The sequence below is a fragment of the Gymnogyps californianus genome, chromosome 3, assembly GCF_018139145.2.
Source record: "Gymnogyps californianus isolate 813 chromosome 3, ASM1813914v2, whole genome shotgun sequence".
NCBI classification, from domain to species: domain Eukaryota; kingdom Metazoa; phylum Chordata; class Aves; order Accipitriformes; family Cathartidae; genus Gymnogyps; species Gymnogyps californianus.
This window is the reverse complement of record NC_059473.1, coordinates 124,203,850-124,216,625: the sequence shown is the minus strand read 5'-3', so window position 1 is coordinate 124,216,625 and position 12,776 is coordinate 124,203,850. Positions and strand designations below refer to the sequence as shown.

The 12,776-nt window shown below is 53.6% G+C and overlaps 1 protein-coding gene across 1 annotated transcript; it reads right to left on the bottom strand.

Annotated features, from left to right (window-relative positions):
- Positions 1-398: 398 nt before the first annotated feature.
- LOC127014569 (antimicrobial peptide THP1-like) lies at positions 399-2,032 on the bottom strand. Its single transcript, XM_050894014.1, is given in 4 exon segments — positions 399-527; positions 871-938; positions 1,069-1,170; positions 1,973-2,032. Coding segments are annotated over 4 exon segments (345 nt in total). The 5' UTR covers positions 2,031-2,032; the 3' UTR covers positions 399-410.
- Between the last annotated feature and the right edge of the window lie 10,744 nt (positions 2,033-12,776).

Below are 12,776 nucleotides of genomic sequence, written 5' to 3'. Positions count from 1 at the left end.
GACACCCGTGACCGGCAGGACCAGGGCAGGCCTCCCGCTTCCCAGGGGGAGCGGAGCAGCTTCATCACACCCACAGCAAACACCCTGGCCCGGCAGGGACTGCCAGGCTCAGCGTCCCCACGCCGCTGCCAGGCAAGAGCATCCCCACGCACAGACACGGTCGGGACCCCCAGCACCCCCAGGCACTTCTCCTGCCGCCAACCCACCGCCACCCCAGAGCGAGCAGGCGCGGCACACCCTCCAGCACCGGGAAACGGCCACACGTCCCACCCGATGCAATGCCAAACTGCTCGTCTTTATTCAAGCCGGGAAAAGCAGCCTCTGCCCCAGCCACACCAGCCCCGTGGCGGGCTGTCTCCAGCCCACGAGCGCCCGGGCACCCAGCAGGAGCAGGGCTTCCACTCCTGCTGTCACACCGCCTGGGGACGGCAGAGGCAGGGAGGCGAGAGGACATCAGGAGATGGTTCCAGCAGCCAGAAGCGAGGGGGACATCCTGCTCACAGAGTTCGGGCTCTCAAGCCCAGACGCTGTACGAAGAAAGCAGACAAGCACATCACCTCTTCTAACTTACTTTTCCCTTCCTCCCACTCTCTCCCACCTCCCCTGCGATGCAAGCAATTCTATGGTGCAAGGGAATCAGGCACAACGGAGGTGAAGTTCAGTCCTTATTGCAGACAGATTGCGACCCATATTATCTTTGTGTTGGCAGCCCTGACTCCAAGTCTATGCAGATGCAGCAGGAACAGGATCGTGTCCTCGACGCTGTCCAAGGACAGTGAATGCTTCACTCTTTGCTAGCTTGGGAGAGCCCTCTGCAAAGCCTCAACGAGTCTCAGGGGACTGAAGGAGAGTGGAGAGGTGCAGGCTGACCTTGGGCTCCTTCAGCCCCACAGCAGGCAGGTCCAAACCCATGAGGGCTTTTCCCTTCCTTCTTGGGCCTCTCCCACAAAGCATAAAAGCAGGAGAGTATTTACCAGGCATTGGCTAGAAAGAAAGTTTTAACAGATATTTCTGCGGACAAAGGGCAAGACTCTTTCCTCAGCCAGGAATCTAGATCTCACCTTCTGCAGCAGTGGGTAAATACTGAACATCTTCCAATACGTCTTGAAGGGTAGCGGCAGCCCCCAAACTTGCAGTATCCCCCTCTTCGTCTGCATTGGATCGAGTTTCCTGTTTCCATGGGGAATGATACACACAAAACACTTAAAGTGATAATCTGGGAGAGCAGCGTGTGGTTGCAGAAAGGACGACGCTTCCCACGCATTTCAGGCCAATACGTGGCCTCATCTTCAATCTTACCATAGCCGTGTCTTCAACAGCAACGTGTCTCACCTAGAAGGACTCTTTCACACTAAAGTGGGTGCACATGAGAGCAGAAACCGGGAAGGACAGGCATGAGGTTGAGGAAGAGCCATGCTGGCCTCGCAGCTGCGTGTCCACCGCTGCCTGGACCAGCAGAGCTGGCAAGCGGGGCACTCCTCGCATCCCACGTCCCTGTCTTGGCTGCACCTTGCCTTTGAGTGACCTCGGATGGAAAGCCCTTGCCCAGCCCTTGCAGGGGTCATGGCTCGGGGCAATAGTGCTTTGGGACACTCAGCTTAAACACTACTAGCCAAGAGGGGACCGCTTTGTGGCCTAGGCAACCCACTGAGCCAATAACCCCCTGGGGCTCTCTCACATCCCTGCACAGGTCAAAAGATCATCCCGAGATACCAAAGAGGAACAGCTGGGTGCCGGGTTGGAGCCTGAAACCAAATCCCTTCCTGCCCCACAGAAGAAGCCAGGCTTCTATTTCCAGGGGCTCTCTCCATCCCCAGTCCATATTCTCTTGTAAGGACACTTGGAAAACACCTTTTCATCAGTCCCCCCTAAGCTCTGCATCACTCCAACTAATGTGGTCACTTTACGGGACATGGAAAAGCCCACTGAGGGGGGTTCACACCTCACCCCATCTCCCCTCTTCCCCTCTCACCTGCAGCCCCCTGGATCAAGAGGAGGAAGAAGGGGAAGAGCAGGTACAGGATCTTCATGGCTGATGCCTGTCCTGGGTCTTCACGGGGCTGCAGAGGGAGACACCAAGGCACTAAGGACATGGACGACCCCAGGCGATGCAGAAGCCTGGGCACTGCGGTATACCAAACTGCAGAGAGGCTATCTCCAACTAAAGCAGATGATGTTTCCTCTACCATTCTCTTAAGAACAATTCTTAGGCCTGCACCACCCTGCATAACTTGGGAGGATTTCAGGATGTCTCAATCTCTTGGAAATTGATTACCTAAGTTGATGTTTTTCCATTGACTTTCTCAAAGGTCTTCTGTAGGCTTTCACTAAAGCACAGACCACAGACCTCGGGGCCAACTGTTGCCAATTCAATCAAAGCAACGTCCAGTGAAATTTGGAAAATGCAGATATAAAAATACCATGGAAAGTTATGGAACTAATGAACTTTTACTCCCTCATGCTTCCTGAATCAAACACTTTTCTCATGAACAACATATATATATATATATATTCCCTGATTCCTGGAAAGACCCAAATCTCCAGGGTTCTCCAAAGGTGTTAAATTCCTATGGCCTGAAACCGGCTGTCTCCAGGGTTGTCCCCAATCAAGGAATGAAACATGATATGATTTCAAGCAGATCAGAATTACTGCTTGTGACTTTCCTCTCTCTTTTCTGCCTCTCCTTAACCAAGGGCCAGAGTAGAGAAGGTTTGCACATCAGGAGATGCTCGTGCCAACACTCAGCGCCATGCCCATAGTCAGACTATGGGCAAGAAAGAATCCAGGCTCTGGAATTTAGGGAAATGCTTGTACCTGGAGATGCCATGCTATATGAAGGGTTAGCTGGTGCTCTCCATCATCTCAGCCAGTCCAAAGCTGGCTGTTCAAACCACCCTGCCCAATCATCTCTGCTTCCCTGGGCTCAGGGAGGTCCTCCCAGCTGGGCTTGGGAGTGACCATCCTCAACTCAAGACCATTCTCAGGCTTCCCAGCAAAGACACTCCCCAGCCCCACACTTACTGCCCCTGCCCCGTGCAGCACTGACCCAGGGAGGAGCAAGAGCGCAGGGAAGTGTCTTGGGTGGCCAGAAATGTAAACACAAATCAACCTTTTGAGTTAACTGAAAGCCTGAAAGGATGGGAAATCTCCATACTGCTGTGTGAAAAGGATCTCCTTACTTTGCTGAGGAAAGTCCCCATTCCTCCAGAACAGAAGATCTCGGGGTCCCTCCTCAAGCATCAAGGTACCTTTCCAGTCTCGCCTGTAGTTAAGAAACCTTAGTTCCATCTTCCAAATGTTCTGGGCTCTTAGGCTCATAGGCAGGTTTATTCTCTTTCCTAGGCATCTCTGATGGCCTAACTATATGCATGGATACTTCCAACCGTTTGTCATTTAGGTAAGTCCAGGGTGGTGGGACTTGAACAGAGAAGCTGAATGGGCAGTTTTGCAGAAAGAGATCCCGCAGTTACCTACCTGATGAAGGTCTTGGTGTTCAGGCAGTAACAAACCCAACAGGAATCGCTTGCGTCCAGATGTCCTTGGGTCCAAGGAGTACTGTTTTAGCCAAAACACCCTGGTTTTATACCATTGCTGGTGGGTGGGACATGTGCTTATTCCCGCTGACACATCTCCCCTTGGCCAATCAGAAAGTGACCCATCTTTGTGGCATTGATGGGGTTGCACCTTATTCCTCTGTGAGGCAATGAGAGAGGCTGAGGTACCTCCTGAGGGTTGTTGCAATCTTCACCATTATCCTCATGCATCACAGGGGGCACACAGGCTGCGATGGCTCGGCATGAACTGCCTGGGATGGACAAAGCGGACTGGTTGGTGTAGACACCAGTGGCAACCAGTCCCATAAAAGGATAAAATATTTGTCTCTTCCTTTCCTCTCAGTTTACTCAGTAAGCAGGTAGTGTGTGACATGCAGGATCATGCAAAATATTTTACTTTTCTCTCCTTTTAATGTTACAAGAACAGTTTCATCCTTGCCCAGGTGATTTGCATTTGACATGCCAAGAAGTGACAAGCATAAGGCTACCTTTCTGATGCCTACTCAGATAAACAAATAGTGAACAGAGGAAAAGTGATTACGTGAGACCACAGGTGGTGGGTTGACCCTGGCTAGATGCCAGGTGCCCACCAAAGCCGCTCTATCACTCCCCCTCCTCAACTGGATAGGGGGAGAGAAAATAAAACGAAAGGCTCGTGGGTCGAGATAAGGACAGGGAGATCACTCAGCAATTACCGTCACGGGCAAAACAGACTCGACTTGGGGAAAAATTAGTTTAATTTATTACTAGTCAAAACGGAGCAGGATAATGAGAAATAAACCCAAATCTTAAAACACCTTCCCCCCACCCCTCCCTTCTTCCCAGGCTTAACTTTACTCCTTATTTTCTCTACAACCTCCCCCCCAAGTGGCACAGGGGGACGGGGAATGGGGGTTTGGGTCAGTTCATCACACGTTGTCTCTGCCGCTCCCTCCTCCTCAGGGCGAGGGCTCCTCACACTCTCCCCCTGCTCCAGCGCAGGATGCCTCCCATGGGAGACAGTCCTCCACGAACTTCTCCAACGTGAGTCCTTCCCATGGGCTACAGTTCTTCACAAACTGCTCCAGCGTGGGTCCCTTCCCCGGGGTGCAGTCCTTCAGGAACAGACTGCTCCAGCGTGGGTCCCCCACAGGGTCACAAGCCCTGCCAGCAAACCTGCTCCAGCCTGGGCTCCTCTCTCTCCACCGGTCTACAGCTCCTGCCAGGAGCCTGCTCCAGCGCGGGCTTCCCATGGGGTCCCAACCTCCTTCGGGCATCCCCCTGCTCTGGCGTGGGGTCCTCCACGGGCTGCAGGTGGATATCTGCTCGACCGTGGACCTCCATGGGCTGCCGGGGGACAGCCTGCCTCACCATGGTCTTCCCCACGGGCTGCAGGGGAATCTCTGCTCCGGCGCCTGGAGCACCTCCTCCCCCTCCTTCTTCACTGACCTTGGTGTCTGCAGAGTTGTTCCTCTCACATCTTCTCACTCTGCTCTCTCTGGCTGCAACTGCAACTCCCCTGTAACTTCTTTTCCCTTTCTTAAATCTGTTATCCCAGAGGCGCTACCACTGTTGCTGATGGGCTCGGCCTTGGCCAGCAGCGGGTCCGTCTTGGAACCCGCTGGCATTAACTTTATTGACATAGGGAAAGCTTCTAGCAACTTCTCACAGAATCCACCCCTGTAGCCCCCCCGCTACCAAAACCTTGCCACGCAAACCCAATACACCACAGCTCACATAATCCTGTCTGAATTTACTATTCCTAAAATTGTGGTTCCTGGTACAAATCCCACAAATATGGTTCAACAGAAGAAAGTCTCAGTGTAAAGCTAGGCAAACTAAGGGATACTATTGAATGAAGGTGAACAGGACTTATTAGGCCTTGGAGGTGTGGGCTTGATCAAGTGAGTTTGTGGATTTATAGGAATTATGTGATGCTTCAGAAAGGTAAAGATCAAGGTGGGTCATGGAGGAACAGGTCATGAAAAACAGAGAAGCAAGGGATGAAAGGGGTGAAGATCATGTAAGCAGGCTGCTGGTCAATATACGTCTTTGGCCATGCCCTACATCTGATCACCATAATCTGTCCTATATTCCTAGTAAACTTTATTTCTAACTAATTTTTGTACAGTCTGTCTATGGTGTGTCTGCGTGGTTGTGCAGTCCTCTAGCAAACTTCAAGCCACAGTACTGGGTATGGGAGAGAGTATCAAGAGCGCTGGTCCAGTGCCCAGAGACACTAAAGCTCTGGGAGTTGGATCCTGGATAGATGAAGGGTCTTGAGGTTGGATACATCAGAGACCAAGGGTCTGGTGCCGTCTATCAGAGAGATGCATGATGGGGATCTCCCCTGAGCAGCAATCCATAGAAGTAGGATTGGGCGTCCGTCATGGTATCTTTGTGGGTGTAAGGTTCCTGGTAGCATCCTCACTCCTGGAGGTTTGGTACCAGGCTCAGGACCAGTCCTGGGCCAGCCAAGGGCTGCTGATTAGGGTGTGGAGAGGGCTTCTAGCCCGCACTGCAGAGGACCCATGGCTGGGGCCAACCTCTGTCCTGCGGAGCTGCTTTGAGCTGGGGATCTTGTGCTGGACCCTCACCAGAGCTGCAGCTTGGCCCTGCTGATCCAGACCTGGTCCTTGACCCACAGCTGATGTCCCAGCCTGGCCTTGGCCCGTGCCCATGGAGATGCCCAATGCCCCAGGCTGAGGCTGCTCCCAGCCCCACCTGGACTTCCCTGCTCCCTGGCTGGGGGCAATGGAATGAACCCTGTCCTGCCAGCCCCCATGGGGACTGTCCCATGGCAGTGCAGGGGCCACCCCCACGGCCACCCTGAGCTGAACATCGTCGGTCTGCCCCAAGGCTCGCCCACGATGCTGACCCACAGCCTGGCCCTGGGCTCCTAACTGACCCCCCAGCCCAGCCCCAGGTCTTGAACCGCCCCCCTCGGTGCTGACCCCCAACGCAATCCCAAGCTCCTGAGTGGCCCCCTGGTCCAGCCACCAGTCCCTATTTCCTCAGGGGCAGGATGACTTCCCCCAGCCCCCCCCAGCTACCTCTGGACACCACAATACCCCCCTGGTGTGAGGCACCCAGGTCTCACAGCTAGGGATGAACACAAGGCCACCAGAGTGGCACGTCCTGTGGAATAGCCCCACAGGGACTCCTGACCTGGCTTGGGACCCAATGGACAACTAGCAGGCATCCACTGAAGTTAAGAGGTTCATAGCAACCCCCCCCATCCCTGACCCTGGATGTGGGGTGGGGGGACACCCTTGCTGAGAGGGGAGGCTGGTGTCAGGGTCCCTGTGCGTCCCCCCTCACATTGGGGGGATGCTGCTGTGGCTCAGGGTGAACTTGGAGAGGGTAGGTGAGGGTGGGGGGGTGTGTTTATGGGTCTGTACCTATCGGGAATTCACCCCATCTTCTCTGCCCTTCCCTGCACGCAGAGAAAAGAGATGCACGCCCGCACGTCGCTCTCTGAGGACACACACACACCCCCCTCAGCAGCAGGAATGCAAACCACCACCTTGTATTGGGAATGTTGGGGTAGGGGATTCCCGCGGGACCACGGTCCGGCTGTCCGAGGTTGCCACTGCTCCTGGCGGTGCCTGGTGCCTCCACGCAGCATCGCCCCGACCACGCTGCGAGGGCGCGGGCTGATCTCAGAGGGCTGCTCGGAGATTGGCGCCAGGGACCCAGGAGCCCATCAGGGATACCATCGCCTGCAGGAGGAAAGATCTGGCAGTGCCTGTCCCAACCAGGGCAGCCGTGAGGGCTCGGGGATGTCCCTGTGCCCTTGGGCTGCATATTCTCCCCTCTTTCTTCAACAGCCTCACCTCTAACCCCAACAGGCAGCAACCTCAGCCCTTTGGGCAGCCCTGAACCTACCTACGACAGCAGAAGTCTTGCTCAGAGCAAATGCCAATGCGACCGATCCCCGGAGGGCACGACCCATGAGAGCAGAAGCCCCCGCGGCGCTCACAGTCCTGGGGCGATCCTCGAGCGAGGGACAGCCCTGCAGAGCGCAGAAAGAGGAGACCTTCAGCATAGCCCTGCTGAGTTGCTGAGCGCAGCCCCTCGTCCCTGCGTGGCCAGCGTTAGCCCACCCCTGACTGTCCCCTGCCACAAATGCCCAGGCAGGCATCTGGAGCAGAAATCAAGGTGATGTTTATGGCACTTGGATGGGAGACGCTACCATCCCTCAGCAGCCTCCGGGAGAGGCTTTCCAACACGTCTGCTGGCTCCCTCCTGGCGCAAGGGAGGACACTGACAGTGGAAGCAGGATTTGCCTTCCTCTCTCCTCCTCCTCTCCAGCAGGGCTGCTTTGCCCAGTGCTGCTGACTCGGAAAGGCATGGGCCAGCAGGTACAGAGAAGGTGGCAAATCCTCACCCCTGGAGGGCAAGAGCTTTGTTACAAGGTCCCAGCTCAGGTCCCAGCTGCAGAACCTGCAGCAGGAGCCTTTTCTTAAAAGTATGGGGTGTCAGGGACCCCAGGGGGGATGCCACAGCAACCAGGAGAAGTCACATGTGACTCACCATCTCAGCTGGCAAATCCTCCCTACAAAATATTGACAAAGGACGAATCCTCCACATTCCCCCAGACATTGCTTACCTGCTGCTCGCTGGAGCATCAGGAGGAGGAGAGCACAGAGGAGAGGCAGGATCCGCATGGCTGGGAGTCGTCAGCAGGGTCACAGCTCTGGGGAGAGGAGAAAGGAGGCAGAGATGAACAGGAGGGTCCCTGCCTACGTGTCGTGTAGCACCTGCACAGGGACGGGACTGAGGAGAGGGGACAGCCCATCCAGGAGGAGATGTGACCAGTCACCAGTGGGAGGACACACTCGACAGCCCGGGGGTAGGAGCTTCCTGCAGCCTCTCGGCTCCTGGCGGCAGCGGCAGCAGTTTGGTCCCAGCCAGCTGGTCTCTCCACGTGGCAAAGTATCCCTTGGGATGGCTGACACCTCGAAATGTCCAGCCCAAAAGCTCCTTTGCCTGTTTCTCTCCCCACCAGAGAAAAAGAAGCATTGCTTTCCTCTTCTGACACCTCTGAGAAGGATTCCCAGGCCTCCAGCCCAGGGTCTTGTGTCATCCCGCCTTGCGTAAGGGCCGTTCGGCGCTGTGGTTTGCTGGACACATCTTGGGACACACTGCATCCCTGTTCGTTAGACCTTGGCAAGCAATCTGCTTTCGCAACACAAAGGAGCTCTGTATTCCTCCCCGCAAGTGAAGCGTGCTCTCTGTGCTTCACTTGAAAGTAACTGGGAAGACGCCACATGGGATGACATCTCTGTCCAACTGGCAATCCCATGGATGACAAGCTTTAATTGTGACTTTGTTATGTTAGGAGTTTGCTGTATGTAACCCTTTATTGGTTCGCAATGTATTGATGGTGCCATCTTCGTATACTTTTTCAGCCTTGTGGCAGATTCATCAAGCATATGTATATATATATTAAAAACATACTCATGCACAATGTATATTCGCTGAGTGGTTACATGAATATACCTTTTATCCCAATGCCTGATCATATTTCATTGCTCTTTTCTGCCTCAGTTTCTCTCCCCAGTGAGGGAAATAATTGTACAAAGTACTTGCAGGTCTGTCTCCGGGGGGATGGCTTGGCAGCCAGCGCTACTCTGCCATGGTGGTCAGGAGCAGGGCACTCAGGACAGCTTCTTATTTCCTCCACTACCCCAAAACTGAGCTAGTTCATGTGTTGAAGAGCAACAGCACAGAGATGTAGTTAATTGCCACCTTAACGAAGCTCTGTAAGGAGCCTGAGCACCAGATGCAGCTGCTCCCAGCCCATTGCCTCCTGCGGCTCTGATGCCATGACAGCTCAGAAGACATAAAAAAAAATTGAGCCAAGGCCTTTTCGCATTTTCTGGCTGTAGCTGTAGGATCAGCATGCCACCAGGACAAGTGACAGTCCTTGCCTGTCCGGAGGGGGCTATGCTGCATGCCTGAGTTTTGGGTTGCCTCTTCCGATGTTTGGAAGAGTACTCATGATCCTCCCAGCTACCAGGGGCTGGGGATTTCAGCAGTGGAGGTTGGCAGCCGAGCCTTTCCTTCTCCCACTTTGTCAAGATGCCAAGTGCCTGTGTGATCCAGCCACTGCAGAAATGGTGGAAGACAGCCGCTGTGTGTTTGGAAGAAGCAGAGGAGCCACGGACCTGGCACGTTGGTCCAGGACTTTGCTGGGAGACAGATGTCCTCTTGCAGGGGCTCACCTGTGACACAAGGTTGGGAGCTGTGGAGGGTCCAGGAGGAGGCCACCAGCCGTTGCTCTTCCAAGGTACCATCCTGCTTAGCAAAGCAGCTTGCCAATGCCTGCTGCTGTATGTAAGGGGACTGAGGTGACACAGTGGAAACAAGAGCGCCTGCCAATACATACCAGGGGCAGGATTCAAGTGGCCACATCCAGATTTTTGCAGTGATGAAGCAGCTGGGCTAAGCTCTTCACCTCCTGCTCCTTCCACAGCAGACGGAGCACAAGTCACGTCATCCTCATGGTGATGTCCAAACCAGGCCTGGCAAATCCCACTTAAAAAACTCCTGTTTCTCTGCCATGGTCTATAAAAGGAACATTGCCATCTAATGTTAAGTGCAGATGAACCCACCCCAGATGACAGTGGCTTCTCTGGGTAGACTTTCCATCTATTCGCCAGTCCCTCCTGAAACAAGAAAACTGCTAATTCCACAGCCCACTTCTAAGGAAACGTTATTTCTGTGTACTGTGATTACAAGAAGGATACTGAAAGTTGGTCACCTCCCATGATATTTCGGACTCATGCAAACCAACACGAAACCAGCCTTTTTCTGAGGCCAGCCATCTCAGTCTTACCCCCGGGTAGTTGCATCCAAGCTGTTTATGGGGACTGATCCTGCCCCATACACACCCAAGCCCTCCCTGAACGCTTGTGTGTGCTCACCCTGAGGTCAGGCTGAGCTCACAACTCCACGTCCTGATCCACATTCATCCTCTCTACGATGGATGTCAGGCCACACCGAGCAGCCGTGACTGAGCAAAAATACTATGGAAAAGAGAGACCCAGACAGTGCTGGTAGCACTGCTGTGCCTCCAGTGAGGTGCTGGGAGCGCCTGCCTTCTCCAGTGAAGCTTCATGTGCAAAGAGGGCTGCTGGGGCACTGGAGTGAGCAGATCTCCTATTCTTCGTGCCTTTGTGCCATGAAACAATGTCCCCTCTCAGACCTGCCCAGAGAGAGAAGGGCTGAGCTAAAAGAGTGACAGCAGTACCATTGGGGGATGTAGTAGAGTCCTAGTGACACAAACTGTGATTTTGCATGACCAGCCCTTCCACCGAGGGCTTGATGTGTATCTACAATGAGCTTTAGCCGCTGCATACCCTTGTATCCGGCCATGGCATGGACAGTCCCACCCCACCAGTTCTGGTGCTATCTGTCTGGTATTTTCTATTCCATCCTTGGCAGCATTTCTACCTCCTGGGAAGAGCTGTGAGACGAATTCAAACACACACCGGGTGCTGGGGAGATGGAATTGGGGTCAGAAGGAGGGAGAAGACGTGCAGCATGGATCCTAGGGGGTGAGGTTTCAGCTGGTGTCTCACTCTAAGCTGGCTCTTGAAGCCATTCCCCAGCGATAAATGCAAGGGTAGCTATTTGTGGCGGTGAGCTAAAAGCGTGATGATACAGTATTCTGCATGATGCTGGCTGCAGACACTGGCTCGTCTCCAGAGCTGAATCTAAAATAACAAGGACTGAACCCTCTCTGCAAAGTCCTCAGTCCTTGAGCAAAACATCTTGAGCCATTCCAGTTTGTGAAAGAAACACTCACCTACCGTGGATTGTGCAAAACTTCTTAGGACATAAACTGTAAATTGCTGGTTTGGTTCCACTTGGCAACTTCCTCAGGTCTCCATCCAGGGGAATCCCTGCAAGGTGGCCGTTGGCCCAGTTTCCTGCCCTTCACAAGGCTGTGGTTTCAATGGTGGCAGAGTCATTTGCAGAAACATCTGCTTTGAAGGGAGGCCCGATGCTCTGCAACAAATGGCAAGCTCGGGGCTTCGAGTCAGTCCTTTGCAAGTAGGCACTTGGGTTGGTTGTTTCCCTTAAAAAGCCAACCATTACTGCTCCTACCTTTGCTGAGCATCCATGAGTGCTGCCCTTCACACAGGCCATGGGAGGGCTGAGGTCGTTTCCCACTGTGTTTCAGAGATACGTGTATTCCCCTTATTCCCAAAGATGCGCCCTAAGAGCAGCTAGCTCAGCCTGGCCGTGTTTGCTATTAAATTCCCTCTGCTTGTGGGAAAGGGTGGCTACACCCAGACTGATGTTTCAGACAGGTCCTTGGCCTGTGCTAAGCCCCAGGGTCATCCTGGCACAGTGCTCGTTGGCCTGGGCTCAGTCCCTGGTAATAGCTGGGCCGGACTCAGGAGACAGCGTGAGCTCAGGGCAGTTGGGGACAGGCTGAGGTTGCCCTGCTTTGGAGGCTGAGTTTAGCTGTACGTGTATGAGCTCTGCCCTGCCAGCTAGTCTCAGGGCAGAAAACTATTTACTGGCCGTGGCCACCGAGTGCTAGTCCGAAGGCTGATTTGTCTGCACAAGGATGCTCCTGACCATGCAAGAGCAGCTGCAGAGACAGGAGCTCGCTGAGCAACCTGCACCTTCTGAGTTTTCTGTTAGGGTTCAGGGCAGGAGAGGAGAAACGTCTTGCAAGAGGAGTGATTGAAGTAGCAGGGGTATTGGCCTTTCGTACATGTTGTCTAATTGTCTCAAGCAATGTCATAGGTCTAACTCCAATCTCCTGATTTGCTGCTGCAGCTGATAAGAATTTTGCAGATTTACTCTGAATTTATGTCAGACAAAACAACCAAGGGTAAAACCAGGCTTCGAATTTTAAAATGAGGTCACCTGCCTCCTTTTGTTCTGCTCAGTGTGTCCTTCTTAGTTCCTATAATGAAACAGGATGCTGTTCCCAGGTCTGAAAGCTCTGGACCAGGAGGTGGGAACCTGAAGTTTTCAGAGCAGAGGTGCTATGAAGCATCACACTGGAGAAGACTTTTGTGCTCCCTACGGGAACGGTGACTGACCCCAGCTTTGGTCACGGCAGAGGATTCCTAGCAGGCACGGGTGGAGAACATGCCAGCACTCATTCGATCAGCAACCCAAGAGGGGAAAATATTTTGGTAAACTATGCATTCCTGGTAGGTTTAACCTGATTTCAGAATTCTTGCTCAAATATATAAAGGGAGATAACACTT